At 36.2% G+C, this 18364-nt stretch overlaps 1 protein-coding gene across 1 annotated transcript in view; it reads right to left on the bottom strand.

The window, feature by feature from the left end:
• Positions 1-18364, bottom strand: part of AlaRS (alanine--tRNA ligase, cytoplasmic) — a 329791-nt gene that overhangs the window by 137976 nt on the left and 173451 nt on the right. Inside the window, exon 11 of the mRNA XM_090398495.1 lies at positions 13486-13639. Within this exon, the coding sequence (XP_090254621.1) occupies positions 13486-13639 (154 nt within the window). The remainder of the gene's footprint in view (positions 1-13485; positions 13640-18364) is intronic.

Below are 18364 nucleotides of genomic sequence, written 5' to 3'. Positions count from 1 at the left end.
AATAAAGTCTGGACACTAATGCCAACCACTATGAGCACCTCGTATAATTGTAGAAGTCAAAGGTAACTTGTATTCATCCCTTGATGTCTGTATAAATTTAATATTACAATTGGTTTTTCTTTTGCTGAAGTGTATATACATTTTTGATGGACTCTGCATATATGAGTTAAGCAATGACCAGTTCACAAGGCATAAAGTTAGACAGAATGTCTCAGAGATCTTACGCTTGTTATTTAAAGATTTAAAGAAAGTTATTTACAGAAATTATGCATATTTTCACGTATAATTATGCATACCTTCACTTTAACTTATCTATTACCCAACCTATTATTTAGCTATAGCATAAGCATACACCTGAGCTCAAAAATACGAATTCCTCTGGATGAAGGACAAAACTGGTGGTGCTAATTAAATTAACAATTAGAGTTAATTGCCATAATTACTTAAGCATTAATTAGTTGCATAATTATATGTGTGTGATCTTTCCCTTAGATGTTAGGCTTAATGTCCAGTTACAGCTCCAAATACAAGATTAATTAATGTTATGATAGGGCAGTTATGGTTTGTCTGTGTTGCAGTATTAAAAAAAGAGTTTGCAGGGACATTTTTTCTATGAGGAAAAAAAACAATAGCCATTTTGTATGAGACTAGCAAATACACCTATAGCTGAAGAGTCTCTATACAGGTTCTTTGTATTCTGGATGGATTTGAACCAGATCGCTTTCCGAGTAAAGGACACTGTCATTACTAGCGAATTATAATGTTAATCCTACTCACAAAAAGATGAAACCTATACATCTTAGCTGAATGTGGGAGTTGTAACAAACGTAAAAAAGGAACAGAAAGTTTTCAAGTAAAACCATACCAAAAACTAGAGATTTTTGTGTCAAAGAAATGAGTCCCATATTTTGGCAAGTTTAAATAAGGTTGGTTTTTAAGTCTTTCACTTTTAAACTTGCAACACTGAAGAAATTTTTTTTTTTTTGGTTGTAGTGTCCAAAAGATGGCATGTTAGCTCTGACTATCTACTGTTCATGATTTGGATGCATATTTTATGTTCTTCTAAGTGGATGGTGGCTGATTTTCCATAGCAAGTCAATTAGCAGAACAACTAGATACTCACAAGGCTCTGAGAGAGGAAGAAGGTAGGTCATAGTCAGAGGATGGATGAGGTCAGTCAATTCTGAAACGGGAGACGAAGGCGTTGTCTAGACTGTATTTATTCATTTATTTTTTCATTCTGGCTATTTTAGCTTATGTAGTCCAGAATTGGGGAATAGTGATTGCATTATTATAATATAATCCTTGGAAACAACACGCGAATAAAAAAATAAAAATAAAAATAAATCTACTATGCACCATAACAGTAAGACCTACAGCTTCCTTAAAAACCAATGTGTTATTAACATCTCAAATTCTGATATTAAACATGATATCAGAATTTGTGATCCATATAGATATTGAATAACAGAGGGGATAATGTACATCCTTGTCTCACACCAGATTTAACATTAAACCATCTTCCTGTACTTCCTTCAATTCTAACTGCTGACTTACAACTGGAATAAAGACTAAGTATTGCTTGATATAATGTCCAGTTGACACCATATAACTGTAGCATATTGAATAGCTTTTCTCTTGGCACCGTGTCATATGCCTTTTCCAAGGTACCAAGAGAGAAGCTATTCAATATTCTACAGTTATATGGTATCAATGGGGCATTATATCAAGCAATACTTTGCCTTTATTTGAGTTGCAAGTCACCAGTTAGAATTGAAGGAAGTACAGGAGGATGGTTTAATGTTAAATCTGGTGTGAGACAAGGATGTACATTATCCCCTCTGTTATTCATTATTTATATGTATAACATTATGAAGGAAAGTGGTATTAAACATGATATCAAAACTGGAGATGTTATACTTCTAAATAAATCCGCTACAAGTCCGCAAGATTCCCTGACTAAATTGAATAACTGTTGTAATAGATATGGTATGAAGGTCAACAATAAAAAGACAAAGACAATGAAAATAGGTAGAATCATTGAAAATGTCAACCCTGTTGTGAATAGAGAACCTGTGGAACAAGTAAAACATTTCAGCTACTTAAGCACGATTTTTAGTGAAGATGGTAAATTAAATATGAAAATAGACAACAGAATCAACAAAGCTGGTAAAATAGGAAGTCAATTGAATAAATTTATATGGAATAAGAGATAAATTAGTCGGAACACTAAATTAGCTGTATACAAGACAGTGTTCAAACCAGTTTTAACTTATGGATCTGAGAGCTGGGTCAGAATTAAAACACTTGACCAAAGTGTTTTACTTTGGTCAAGTGTTTTACTGATCATATCTATACTCTCTTGACCGCAGATATGAGAGTCCTGAGAAAGATTAGAGGCGTGAACAGATGGCATCAATGGCAATATGATATTAAAAATGAGGATATTAGGAAAAAACTAGATATTGTCAGCATCCAGGAATGCATTAGAAGAGCTAATCTCGGGTGGTATGGTCACTTAAACAGAAAGGGCGAGGAAAGATTAGCAAAGCAAGTGTTCTCTGTCATGTTGGCAGGAAAACGACCCAGAGGAAGACCAAGATATAGGTGGATTGACACGGTACAAAGTGCCTTAGACGATAGAAATATAAGATCTGATATGTTGGAGTCTTAACAAGTAACAGACTGATTTGGAGGAAAATAGTAGATAGGAAGTTAGTAATGATGTAAACTTTTCATGTAGTACTATCATATCTTGTACACCCCTTGAGGGTACATGTCAGGAATTTGATGATGATGATGAATGTGTTAAACTTACTGAAATATGAACACATTATTTCTTTATCAATTTCCTGCCATGTACCCTCACAAGGTGTGCTCAGGATATGATAGTACTACATGAAAAATTTACATCATCACTAACTTCCTATCTACAATTTTCAGATTTGTTCCAGTAGCTGACTTTTCGCTGTTAGCAATGCAATTGACATTATCAGCAATTCTGCCTATTTTCATTGTCTTTGTCTTTTTATTGCTGACCTTCATACAATATCTATTACAACAGTTATTCAATTTAGTCAGGGAATCTTGCAGACTTGTAGTGGAGATATTTAGAAGTATAACCTCATCTGCATAAAGCAAAGAGCTGACATTAACATCTCCAATTCTGATATCATGTTTAATACCACTTTCCTTCATAATGTGACCAATATAGATAATGAATAACAGAGGGTGATAATGACATCCTTGTCTCACACCAGATTTAACATTAAACCATCTTCCTTTACTTCCTTCAATTCTAACTGCTGGCTTACAACTCAAATAAAGACCAAGTATTGCTTGATATAATTACCCACTGACACCATATAACTGTAGCGTATTGAAAAGCTTCTCTCTTGGCACCTTGTCATATGCCTTTTCCAGATCGACAACACTTAAATACAGATCCATATCCCCATGCTTTCTCAACTATTTGTCGTAAAGTGAAGATCTGATCCTGACAGCCTCTATTTGGCCTGAATCCAGCTTGTTCTTCACCAAGCATTTCTTCCACAATTCTTCTCAACCATTTCTCAAGTATACTTGCATAAATCTTACCAGGAACACTTATTAGGGAAATACCTCAGCAATCTTCCCAGTCAGTTTTATTTCCCTTTTTATATATGGGTACTATGAGAGCTCTACTGCAATCAACGGGAATTCGTCCCTCTATCCACGCCTCCTGAACTATGCAGTGAAGCCAATGTAAGTCTTTTATACCTCCGTACTTAAGCATTTCTGGTCGAATATCATCTACTCCTGCTGCCTTTCCACATTTCAAGCCTATTATGGCTTTTTCTACTTCAAGTATGGATATGTATTCCTCACTGTATGTCTGTTGAGTGTTTTTTTACCACTGTGCTATCACTGCTTGTTACATTTAACAATTTTTCGAAGTAATTGCTCCATACTTCAAGGATATCTTTTCTCCTGTTTTCACGTCACCTTTATCATCTCGAATTCCTTTTACAGCACTCTTTCCTCCATTTCTGAGCTTCTTCAACAACCTCCAGAATATTATGCCACCTTCTTGAATATTAATTTTCTATGTTCTTACCAAAGTCCTCCAATGACTTTTGTTTAGCTAGTTTTACACAGTGTTTAGCTCTCTTACATTTGTCTCTATATTCTCTAAGAGCACAAGCTGACTTATTTGCCAGGAACTTTTGATCTGCTTTCTTCTTATCCTTCACTGCCTGTGTCCACCATGGAGTTCTGATTTTTCTATCCTTGCAGACAACCTCACCACATGCCTCTCTAGCTAAATCAATCAGGGTTTTCTTCAAGGTTTGCCACTGAATCTCCAAGATTTTGTTCCTGTACTCAAACTTTCATTTTTTCTTCAATAAGCTTTGCGTATTTCAGTCTACAGTTCACATCTAAGAGATGCTCAACTTTTATTCGCTTTAAAACTTTCTTACATGTTATTCTTTTCAATATGAAATTCAATTTTATCCTGCTCAAGACTAAATAGTGATCACTTCCAATTTCAAATCCTCTCTACACTCTGGTGTCCTGTACTAGGGAGAAAACATCACTATCAACAATAACATAGTCAATGAGACTTTTCTTATTTCTTGCCTCTTCTCTCCATGTGAATTTGTGCAGATTTTTATGTTGGAACATGGTGTTAGTAATAAACAGTCCATGTCCTGAGCAGAAATCCAAGAGGTATTTGCCATTATTATTAGCTTTGCTCTTTTCTCCAAATTTTCCCAAAATATTTTTGTATGTCTGACAATCATTTCCTGCTCTGCTATTTAGATCCCCAACAAGGACCAACTTTTCCTTTTTCATTCTGTCAGTAGCTTTCTCTAGAGCCTTAAAAAATTCTTACACTTCTACCTTAGTACAGCTTTCTGTGGGACCATAGGCACAAATAAGTCTCATTGTCCAGTTCCCCATTCTCATATTTGCCCACATTACTCTACTTGAGACTGACTGCCATTCAAGAAGATTAGCCTCGTATTTTGTGTTGAATACTATGGCTACTCCTTCTTTTCCTTGATTGTCATTGCCTGAATATAACATTTTGTATTTATTGCTCAGAAAGATCTCACCAGTTTTTGTCTTTTTTGTTTCAGTCACCCCTATTATGTTGATCTGGTACTTGGATCTAATTCCTCAGTAGGCTCCATTTCTTTGCCATTCAGGCTTCTTATGTTGATAGTACCGATCTTCGACTACGGTGATATTGAGTTGGGTGTGTTTTAGGGTTTGTTCCAGAAGCTGACTTTTTGCTGTTCACCCTGATTCCCTGGTGAAAACAATGGGGGGGGGGGGGGGGGGGGGGCTTGTTTAACCAGGCACTGCCCCAGCTATCATGAAATTCTGTCATGTTGTACCATCATTTTGTATTTTGGTTTAAGCCAATAAGAATACAATTTTTTCAGCTAAATCCCAAATTGCCAGCCCATCCTCGTTCGTTCAGTATCCAGGTATACCCAACAGAGTGCACCACGAGAAGGTGAGGATTGGACATTAGGTCAGAAGCCCTGGTCAGTTCTCCGCATTCCTTTAAAGGCTATGTGGAGGTCTCCTCTCAGTTATACAGCTTTACATTTGGTTCTATATAATAAAAATTTCAGTAAAAATTTTTACTGAATGTTTAGGGATCATGACAATGTGTCAAAGATTGCATACTGAAATAACATGGTAAGCACATCAGGGAGCAGCACTACTACCTGGAAGAAATGGAAATATTGCTAATTGGAGAGACATCAACCACTCTGCCCTACTGAAAACTCTCTTCCACAAAAGAAGGGATGATGTTTTTTTCATTACAAAATGGCAATTATACAAATAAACAAGGAAAACTACCCATTCCACAACATAGGATGTTCTAGCAATATGAGAAAAGGCAAGAATACTTATTAAGGCGAAAAAAGCATATTGTGGACAAAGTTGAAGGTTTTTAGAGAATGAGAAAATCTTGGCAAGAGCAAGAACAAGGTAGTTGAAGGTAGCTTCAAGCACCTTGTTCTTGATTAACACTTCTTCATTAACACCTCTGAAGAATTCAGAGGTGTTAATGAAGGACAAACAAGTGGAAAGCAAATCTCTAAGATCTCTTTGACGTAGCCCAAGGCAATACCTTGAACATGATAAAAATTCCAGAAGACAAGGAATTTCTGTTGAGAGAAAAAGATGGGCCATTCTGCTACTATAAGAATTGAAGAACATCAAGTTTATATAAGATTTTTGGATTCTGAAGATTCAGGCGTTGCTTCTCATACCATCGATACTAGCCACAGAATTCACTTGAAATGTATCAAGATCCTATACTTCAGTAAGTTCAAATTCGAGTTTAAAGTTCCAAGTCTATTTTTTGAATCATGTGAAGCCATATGCAACCATCGTAATGTTAAGTGGACAGATTGTATGCCTATTTCTACATTTTGAAAAGTGATTGCTGTTAATTGTTTATCATTTTTTATATTTTTATTTTTTTATTATCATTTAAATTAATTAATTATACACCTATTCCCACTGTAAACAGAGAAGGATAATGGGTTGTTAGGAAGTCATGTCACTAGTGTATTTAAAAAGGGAAGATAATTATCTTTTTCTATGGGTGAAGTTTATTTTAGGATGTTGGCTGTTAAGATGTGCCAAAAATGTATCTTATGTGTCTAGGCCATGGGACCAAATGGCAAACACATCATCAACATATTGCAGACAAACTATTGGTTTAAGTGGGGCTGTGCTGAGTGCTTGGTTTTTAAAATGTTCCATACAGAAGCTAGCTGGAGTGGCATAACAGTCCCATCCAACAGCTTGTCTATTTTTCCTTTCCATAGGAAATAACCTGCATATATGGTGAATCTGAATAATTCAGTTATGTGAAGAAGGAAATATAGCTTAATGACATCAAGGTCCCTATCAAAGGTACATTAATGAATTAACAGGACATGATGGATGGTGTGAGTGCAATTTCAGTGAAATTTTCAAAGAGATTTGATAGACAATTAGGCCTTATGTGATGGCAAAGAAACCCTCTTGATGAGTCCCTGATGAAATAGCTTACATAATATAATAACATTGTTATTAGATCACCTTACCTGCATCACCTAGTGCAGTGGTGGCGAACCTTTTTATGTGTGCATGCCAAAAGTTTACAAATCGAGTTGCTGACATGCCGGTATGTGCCAAAATTTAAAAATCAAGTTGATGACGTGCTGGGCAGTTTTTAGTAGGGGAAAAATGAATAGAAAATCTATTAATTAATTTATAATAATATATAATATTTTATAAATAATATTTAATTTATTTATAATATTTATTTATATATAAATTTATAATATTATTCAGTGTAAAATTGATTTTAATGTTGGTTTGAAAAAAAAAAAAAGCGGTAGTGAGGAAAATATTTTTGCATTGTAACTTACCATAGAAGTCAGCTGAGCAGGGGAAGCTCAACATGTCAATGAAATGCTTACTATATTTACTCGAATATAACTTACCCTCGTGCATAACTCGCACCCCTGATTTTACTTTACAAAAAAAGACATCAAAAGGTTTTGCATGTTACCTCGCATAGGAAAAATGTTTAAACATCTTCATGTCGAGGCGATAGTAACTCGCTCCCCCCTCGGTTAAAAACACGCCCTCCCCAAAGCCATTATACTGCAGATGCAAGAAAAACAAGTGTAGTTTTATTGTATCCCTGAATAAGGTAGAGGCTTTTGCAGTCTGTGTAATATATTTCTCAATAAATAGTGTGATTCATTAGTTAGCGCCATTTTTATTCCAGCTGTCTCTAATTGCACTATTATGTCCCCTCCCACAGAAACTATGCTGTACAGACTCAAGTCAACAACTGTGTTTCAGTGCAACCATATATTGCACTGAAACACAGTATCTAACTAAAAACTATTGTCCAATTTTCCAATTGGAAAGATATATTGAATGATTCGAGAATGGCTCTCTATGGAGATTCCATTATTAGAGGTATGGTGAATGAGAAGATGCATAAGGTTTATTTTCCTGGGGGTAGAATGGAGAGTGATTGAAGCATTGGACATGAGGAATAAGAGAGCACAAGAGTTGGTGGTTGTAGTAGGAACAAATGATTTGGATGGGAATAAAGACAATGCCAGATTGGATACAAGGAGATTATTAAGGAGAGTAAATTTTTACTAAATAGCTTAAGGAAATTACAACGTATACTAGGATATACATTAAAATAAATTTTAATATACTTCCAATATTTTGGCAACGTCACGTTGCCATTTTCAGAGGAACTTAAAAACAAGACACGTGCACACAAGCACAACTAACAGTAAATGAGGACGAAGCAGGAAGCTATTCTTTCTCCTAAAAGTCCTGATGGTGCCCCCTACCAGGCAATGTTGATATTCTTGGGCGATTGGGCTGAAGGTCATCTGATGTAGGTTTCCCAAATTTGGGGCAGTCTCATGCAACCAAATTTTTGAGCAAAAATGTAGTAAATTTGTAGTAAAAATGCATAACCAACGTCTAAGCCTTTCCACGAGAATAAGGAGAGTAAAAGATAACAGTGTGGTAGGAAAGGTAGTCAATGTGTTTGTTGCCAAGGTATGACAGTGATGAATTGAGCAGGCAAGTAAAGATTATGTATGTTAGCGCGGTTATGTGAGGAGAATGAAGTGCATTTTGTGAGTGTGGGAGGAATTTGAGGGACGGATGGAATTGTATAAAGAAGATGGGCTGCATTTAAATGGTTTTGGTGTGAGTCAGCTGAAAAGATTGTTACTGGCAGGAGAGGTAATGACTAATGAATAGATCTGAGGTGGTGCAAAGTGATATGAAAGAGCAAAAAGGCAGGGTAGGGAGAGGTATTTGCTCACTTGCAAATGGGGAGGTGAATATTATGAAGTAAATGAGAGAGTGGAGGTACAACACAAACAGGGAAATGGGGAGTTAGGGTGGACGGGGAGACACTTTATGAAACATGCAGATGCTGAATTCAAAGGTGAATGTGTAAGCGGGCAAACACAAATGGAGATGGCCTTGGATGGGTGGGAAGAGTTTAGGTGTGAGGAAAGTTGTAGAATTGGTGGTAATATAGGGGAAGTGACCAGGGAAGGTATCGAAGAGTCACATCATAGGAGTGACGTTCATAGGACTTGTAGAAGTGGTAATGATTTCTTATGTTTATTCACTAATGCTAGAAGTATTCGAAATAAGAGGTATGAAATTGTTGCTTTGCTCGAGTTTATTCGCCCCAAAATTCTTGGTATAAGTGAGATGTGGTTAGATGACATCCTGACAGGAATAGAGATGAATGGATATGATATTTTTCATGTAGTGAGTGAGGAGGAGTACTGTTAATGGTAGCAGATGAGTTGTGCCCATCTAAGGTGGATTTGCAAAGTGCAAATAGTGGTCAGTTTTGAGGCAGTATGGTGTGAGGTAGAAGTAAACAGGATGAAATATTTAGTTGGATGTTGCTATAGACCCGGTAATATGGAGGGTAATGAGAAGGAAATGTATAGGCAAATTGGCCTACCTAGCAAGAAACGAGTTATCATTATGGGCAACTTTAATTATGGTAATATAGACTGAAAGCAAGAGACTGCATCTGCAGGTAAAGAAAATGAATATTTGGAGTTTTTGAAAGATAATTACCTTAGGCAGCACGTAATGGAGGGTACACAAGGATCAAGAGTATTGGATTTGATCATCTCATCAGATGATGTCATTATAAATGAGGTATCGAATCTTCCACCAGATGGTGAGAGTGACCACTTGCAGGGTGACCAGTCATTCGAGGACATCTGTTAGAAAGGGATATATGTGGAATTATAAGACTGGTAATTACGAAAAGCTCAGGAAACAGCTTGTGATAATAAATTGGAAAGAGGAACTGGATGGAAAGGATATCAATGCTGCTTGGGCCATACTCAAGAACTATTTGGTGGAAGCAATATCAGAGTGTATTCCAAAGGTTAAGAGGGTAAATAGAGTAGGTATAAAATGGATGAATCACGAGATAAGGTATGCAACCTGGAAGAAAGTATTATGGAAGAAACATAAAATGAGTATTTATAACAACCAGTTGCATGAGAAGTACAAAGAGTAGGCGAAGAAGGTGACTAGCTTGATAAGGGTAACAAAAATGCAGTATGAGCAGCCGTTAGCTAAAGCGACCAAAAAAAACCCTAAGGAGTTTTTTCGATATGTGGCCAGTAGAAAAAAGAATGATAGATGAAAACGGAGGAATGATAACCGCTGCGGGGGATATAGTTGAGATATTTAGTGAGCAATTGATAAAGGTATTTCATTCTTGTGAATGTGGCATCAAGCAGAACTTGAAAGCAGTGGGAAAGGAGCAGGAGGAACTGTTAGTAAGTGAACAGGAGGTATATGAGGAATTGAATAGATTTGATGTTATTTCACCACGTGTCTTGAGGGAATGTGCCAGAGAGAGTTAACAGCTTTTGCATATCTTTTCAACAAAAGTCTCTCAATGGGTCAAGTTCCAAAAGAGAGGAAAGATAGTAAAATTGTTGCAATTCATAAGGGAGGTGATAAGAGTAAGGCTTTGAATTATAGACCAGTCTGTGTGTCTGGAGTTGTAGTCAAGGTATTAAAGAAGTTAGTTAGGACTAAGATTCAGAATTGGGTTGACAACGGAAAAATTCTCTTTAGAAGCCAGCATAGATTTACTAAAGGAAGATCGTGCTTTAGCAATCTGCTTACTTTTTATAATAAAGTGACAAATGCGTTGGATAAGGGTGTTACATATACAGTGGTATATTTAGATTTTGCAAAGGCGTTTGATCAATTGCCACATGACAAGCTGGTAATTAAATTGGAACGGATGGGGCTGAACAGTAGATTGGTTCGCTGGATTGAAGATTGGCTGTCTGATAGGTATCAGCAAGTTGTCTATGCAGGAGCGATATCCCGGATGAGGAAAATTACTAGTGGTGTACCTCAAGGGTCTGTTTTGGGTCCATTGCTGTTTAATTTGTATGTAAATGATATTTGGAGAGGTCTGAATGGTGATATGCAGCTGTTTGCAAATGATGCAAAGTTGGGGAGAGCTATCAGGAGTAGAGCAGATGCTGTAGTTTTGCAAGAGGACTTGAATACACTGGCTGAATGGGTAAATGAGTGGGAATATCAATTCAATGTTTCAAAGTGTAAGGTTGTGAAATTTGGGAAGCAGAGATGGGATGTAAAGTACACAATCGATGGAAATATCTTGGAGGAGGTAGAGGAGATGAGAGATCTGGGAGTGAATGCAGACAAGGACCTAAAATTTCGGGGACATGTTACTAAAATTGTGAAGACAACACGGTGGATAATGGGAATTATGCAGAGGACACTGACGCATAGAAGTAAGGATGTTATGGTTCCTTTGTATAAGGCTTTGATCAGGCCACATATGGATTATTGTGCACAGATCTGGTCACCTGGTTTTCAAAAAGATGAAGATGCATTGGAAAAAGTTCAGAGGCGATTGACTAAGGTGATTTCTGGTCTCTGGAATGTAGAGTATGAAGACAGATTGACAAAATGCAATTTGCAGAAATTGGTGGATAGAAGGTGGGGGGGGGGGGGGATATGATCAAGACATATAAACTGTTAAGGTTATTACCAGATTAATGTCAGGGAGGTTTTGCACAGAATGGGTGAGGATAGCAGGAGAACAAGAGGTCATCCCTGGAAGCTGTATAAGGAGGGTGTGAGCAAGGGAGTGAGGAGCAGGTTTTTTGCATGGAGAGTGGTGAGTGATTGGAATGCATTGCCCGAGAGTGTGGTGAGCACAGAGATAGTGAATATATTTAAGGCGTAGTATGATAAACTGTGTGTATAACAATGGACCTCCCATGATGAGTCTTTGACTCCATGGAGGTTTTTTATAATAATAATGTCTTTGGGTCGCGTGATCTTTTGTTAATACCGCACCAATCACATGCACGTCTTCATAGCTGCTCTCTCATGTAAAACAAAATTTAACTTGTACATATTGGAATAATTAAAAAAAAAAAAAAAAAAAGCTGAATAATTTATAAGCATATAAAAGGATATCACCTATAAATCATTTACATGCCAGCAAAATTCTCAGATATGCCACCTCTGGCACGCGTGCCATACGTTCGCCATCTATGACCTAGTGCGATCAAAAGGTTTGGAGAAATATGTGCTATTGCACTTGCATTTCAAGGACATTTGATAGAATTTGACATCAAGAGTTTCTCAGCAAATTGCAATTTTATGGTCTGCCTTCTACCTTCTGTAAGTGCCTTCAGTTTTTTCCTTGGATTGTTCAGTACGTGTTATGGTAGATCATGTTCTTTCTTCAGATTTTCTTATTAATGCAGGTTATTAATAAATGAGAGCGGGTGAAACAACAAAATCCTCAGAACTCTGTTATTTCACTCACTCTATTCCTCATACACTCAAATTACCTTCTTCTCATGGGTCTCAAACCATATTCACAGTTATACTAATAACAGCATTCCTCCTACCTATATGACACACCTTGCAGTGCTGAAATCTCTCAAATTTCAAGATTATCTAATATCAGTATCCTAAACAATGATAACACTAACCTTCAATATTAATCCCACTGATCATCGTTAATTTAGCAGAAATAGGAACATCATTCATGCAACCATTTCTGTTAAACCTACAGCAACATAAGCAACAGCTGCTGAAGATGAAATACTGACTCACCAAACCTGATACTCCCTGATACCTTTCATTCCATCTACTTTGGTTCTGCAGAACAGCCTCCCTCCATGAAGTAATCCCAAATGCAATAACCTCCAACTTATCAAACATAATATTAATGGATTATTTTTCCTTTGATCCCAATTACTTATGGCACTTAATTTGCTATAGGTATTGCAGCCTCTTGTGTGTTAGGAGTGATGATAATAATAATAATATATTACAGCTTATCTGTATAAAGTTTCATGTTCAGTCATAAAAAGTTTAGATTTTAAATAGCATGTTTATGGTTTTATTAAGTACAGTTTTTGATAATCAATTTTATTTTGTCTTTCATTTATTTCATTACACACTACAGTATCTAGTCTAGTTTTTCTGCTGTTGTTAATAATCAGTAAGATTCTCTATAAAAACTAATTTTTAGAGTTAAAGATTAATATTCAAAATATTAGCTAGCACATACAGGAATTTTCTTATACATAAATGTTGTTTTGGGATAGAAACTTATTCAGGAGTATACAATTTCATACTCACCACCTCTGACAATTCACTATAGAAATAGGCTATTGTGTTCATGGAATAGCTTGTCATAAAAAAACAGTTAATGCATAATGACATACTTAACCAGTATATTACAATTTGCTTTTAAGCTATTATTAGATGAGCAATATGAACTAAGATTGAGAACACAAAACAAGTATATTTAGTCACAACATGTTTTTATCTAAATATATTGCAACAATTGAGAGAAATCACTTATACAATATACAATTCCCTCACTATATTTGGCATCCATTTCATCGCTTGCAGCATGATAATTGTATTTAGGCATGTCATCTGTAGGAGGAATACCCCTTGTTTGGAGTTCTGATATTGCGTGAACATCAAGCTTGACTCCATCATCCTGATCTTCACATTTTGCTTGTGATATCAACTATGTGGGAAAACAATGTTAAAATGCACTCACAATTAGAGCCTTTTAAAACACTGCAATGCCACGTTATATTATTAATTAATTCATAAATTTATCATAGTAAAAAAAACAATGGTACTCTAATTTGTGTGGCACAGACAGCTAGTGCATCAATTTGCAACCATATGCACCACATAAAATCAATTACAAGTTGTGTAGTTGATAAAAAAAAAACAGATTTATATAATAAATAGCAGGTTATGGATAATAATGAACACTGTGATGAAACATAACGTTATTGTAAACATGCAATAATTAAACATTTATTATTATTATTTAATATTTTTATATCAAAACACAGAACAAAAAGCACAGCAGGGCTGACATTTTTAACAACTCTCTTTTAGACATCAACTTAATTTTTCTTTCCCAGCTTCAGCTGGTGTTAAAGTGCATGTTTGCAGTAGTATGCTATGTGAGTGGGCTAACAATATGATGAGAATTCTGTAAGACCATATCAAAAATTGTGAAAGTCTTAATCTATCATGCCTGTTGGGGCAAGGTTAACTTCCCACAGTTCTCTTTTAACAATCTTTTCAAAAGAAAGCTATAGTGATGTATTAGAGTCATCTTGTTCCACTGGAACATGTTGCATATTTCAACTACATGTTTCTAAGCTAGAGTTATCTAATATATCTCTGTTGATCATTTTTGCATATTCATGCTGAGCATCCTGTCTAATCATACTGTGTGAGACCATAAGAGGTGAATCTCATAAAATCTATCAGTGTATAGGGCTCAGACAGATTATGGATACAGCTAAAATAATGACTGTGCTTGTTGGTAAAAGAAAAGCTATTAATTAAAATACGAAAAATGGTTCATTGATATTACAGAACTCAAACAGAGGCATGTCATCACCCTCTAACAAAAAGGAGTATATGAAATGACTATAAACTATGTGGAGCCAAGTAAGAACAACTTCCTCTTTAAAGACCATGCCACAATTTAATTTCAGGATTAAATTGATAAAGTTTATTACTGGGCTCAGGGATAAAAGTTTGTTTCTGACAATCTGCCAGTAGCCAGTGAATAGAGTAGATGAAGGAGAACTGAGGAAAAAGCTGCCCTAGCCTCAGTATCTGCAGCCTTATTTCCCTTGATTCCAACATGGCTCAGAACCAAAAGAAGCATACATCCAAGTGTAGATTTGTTAACAGAGAGAGAGAGAGAGAGAGAGGGAGGGGGGAGATGCTAGATACATGAAAGCCATGGATGTTTCTGTAGCTCTAGATATCTGACTGTAGAGAACTTCATGAATCTGTGTACCTTATGCATCTTTGGTAGCAATTCAATCTTATACATTTTAGTGCAAGCTCTATACCAGCGTTTCTTAACCACCCTGGGATCAATTATACTGGCCATGAGAGGTCCTGGAATTTGTCATTTTAGAAGCTAAGCATTTTTCATGAATAAATAATTTATAGTGGAAATATTCTGAGGAGAATAATATTCGTGAATGTGTCAATAAGCTCAGACCCAGAACACCCAAATAACATCTGTGTTGCAAATGTCAGTGACCAAGACGCATATTTTTAAACATGGAAGTATTCATGAATGATTGGAAATTTTCAGACATCGAAATCTTTCAACATTTGGGAAAAGGAATACCGCTGTTTATGATCAGTCATAAAAATTGTGCAAGCCGATTACAACAATGAGTGTCGTATCCTCTATTCTCAAAGCTAAATGAAATAACATCTGTGTTGCAAATGTCGGTGACCAATCAGCAAGGAAGTATAAAGAAAATATTTCCACTGAAATTGAAGATCAAGGCAGTCTGCATCCAGTTCTCAAATCTATTAATACTGAATACTGTTTCTTCGCAATTTCGCATTGCAGTGTGCAAGTGCTTGTTTCGAAACCTGAGTGTCATGATTTTTTAAAAGTAACAGGCCTACAGATTTAAATTTTAACATGAATAAGAAACAAGGAACTTTTTGTTTAATTTTGGTGATAAGAAATCTCTTATTGAAGGTGTTTGTCATGCAACAAATAGTGATTCATCCGCCTCAAGCCTACAGCGCGATCTCCAGGATGTACAAAAGGAGGAGAAAACCACCAGCACACAGAAGAAAAGTCTGCATTCACTCGTAAGTACATGGATAGCTATTAAAATTTGGTTTCATATAATACCCTCACACTGACCAATTGGAGACGATATAATTCCATAATATAATAAATACCAATCAGCTTGCTCAATTTTCCACTGTGATATCTATGATGTAGTGCGTGGATGCCCATGTAGAAAAGTGGATATCACAGGAAAGTTGAAAAGGGAGGGTGAGCAGACAGTTAAGTTGATAGTAGCAAATAACTGAGTAAGCATAAGGAAAGTGTTACTGTGTCAGGAAGGAGATTGTCTACCATACGCTCAACAACTCTTCCTCAGGTGTTTGTACAGGAACTATCTCACAGTGTCCATTTAAATCCTCCCCCATTAAAAGTAAGAGAGAAGGTAACAACAATATGATGTCATCAAGTTATCTGCTGCAAGGAGGAAAGGAGATGCAGCCTATTGTCATTAGAGCTCAGGCCAAGAGGCAGATAGCAACCGCTTCTACATTAGTATTAAGTGGGACTTACTGGAAGGGGGATATGGTTGCCCAAAGAGGAGTGGGTAGGTCCATTCCCCATCCTGTCCTTACAAATGATGGTACGATTTTATAGTGCCAGGTCATCATTTGGCTTCAAGTATGTTTCCCACAAGGAAAAGCATATTGGTTTAAACTACTTTTTTGGTGGTATCATCTGGCTTCCTATTTTATTTTCTTCAGCCTCAGATTTTTTTCTTTTTAGAAAATTATGGACAGCCAATGTCCATAATTTCTTCTTCATCAGGAAAAATATCCAAGACAGCATCAAAGACTTCCTCCAGGGCACTAGGTATATAAACTATTTTACCTCATTCTGGAGGAGAAGCATAGGTATCCATGCTATCTGATTACAGGCCATCAATAGAAGGGTCAAGAGGCATCTTTGACACTCCATGGTGCACATGCCATTATTTTTTTCATTAGTGGGTTCTTATATATATATTTGAAGCATTTCTGGCATGTCTGGAGTGAGTCCATATCTTTTTTCCCTTTTATGTGTTCAAGAGAGACAGCAAGCAAATCATATCATTCAGGGATGCATCTGAATCCCTGAATGATATGAGAAGGAGTGATGGTACATATCAAAGTTCCCAACATAGAAAAGTTTACCACTAGATGCTGATATATTTGTAGTATATTACTTCCTTTCCTGCTGGTTACAGGATGCACAGCTCAGTTTATATTTTTTGGATTGCTTTTTCATCCTTTCACCATCAACATGCTTAAGAGTAAGCAGGGTGATCACTCTCACAATTAGAGCATTCTGTTGTCTCTTTCTCTTAGTCCTCATTCTTGTGGCCTTTTTAGATATCTGGCTTTCACAGATGTTGTGGTGATTTGGGTGTGTTAAAAGTAAGGATGATATTCCTGGTAAGAGCCAGATAACCATCCCTACACATGAGTATTCACCTCATCGCTGTCATGGTCTTTCACCTGAGAGCAGACCTCTTCCTCTTGGACAATGAGGAAGTTCTACTCCTTATATCAAAGAATAATTTTAAAATTGTGTGAGTGATAACCATGATTAGTTCCCCAAAAGATGTTGCAAAGAAGAGATGCCATGATTTAGACAATATTGCTGTTTTGACCAGAATATCCTCTAAACAGAGTTTCAAACAGATTTTGGAGATCCTGCCCATCCTTCCAAACACTTCTGGATGAAGAAGGCTAACATTTCTCACACCCTTCTGGATGAAGTGTAACAAATGCAAGTTCACCAGTTGAATGTAATATTAAGAATGTCGGTATTGCTGTTGTCTCTGATGTTTTCTGTTTCTTGTTTTAGTTTTCTGTTGATGTTGCAATAGTTTCTAAACCTGGTTGGAACTTGTTGAGGCCATCCTGATATACAAGAGGATGAAAAATTACTCATACTTGAAGGAAGCGTGATTCAGCATCAGAGTTCCCACCCACCATGGAGCCACACATTTACTTATATAATTTTTTCATGGCTCACACATGTAACAATAATTACATAGACTTATTTAAAAACTAAAATAAAGGTTGGTCGATTGGTAGAGCCTCTGCTACTAATGGCTCGCAAAACATTAAGCAAGTTTGAGTGCGGTTAGTAGTTGGAAGGGGTTCAATCATTCGATGCTGTTGGAACACTCTCCCTCGATGAGTCTTTGGAGTCCCTGGAGATGTCACATAATAATAATAATACATTTCATCCAATGTTACATGGACTTCATCAGAAAAACATACCATTAATTACAATCAAAACACAAATCACAATGAGTCATAATTCATGCATACATCAGCTCATATCTTAGTTGCAGCTGAAGTATATGATTACACTATGAAGGAACAACTGTAAAAGTTATATAGATAAAAAATATTTTTAAATAATTATTAATTAAAAAAAAAACTGATGAACAATTAATAGTGATTGCTTTCCAAAACTTAGAGATTGGTATTCAATCTGATCGGTTGAGGTTTGGATGATTTTGTAGCATTTCACATGTTTCCAGAAAAAGATGACTAAATTTGAACTTGCTGTAATGAAGAAATTTATTCTGGTTCCAAAGAACTCTATGACTAACTTCAACAGCATGAGAAGCAAGGCCAGACTTGATGGATTCCAAAA

This window comes from Typopeltis vanoorti, chromosome 9, assembly GCF_054136105.1.
Source record: "Typopeltis vanoorti isolate ZY-2024b chromosome 9, IOZ_Tvanoo_1.0, whole genome shotgun sequence".
Classification (NCBI taxonomy): Eukaryota; Metazoa; Arthropoda; class Arachnida; order Uropygi; family Thelyphonidae; genus Typopeltis; species Typopeltis vanoorti.
Note: the sequence above shows the minus strand (reverse complement) of the source record. Positions and strands in the feature narration are given on the sequence as shown.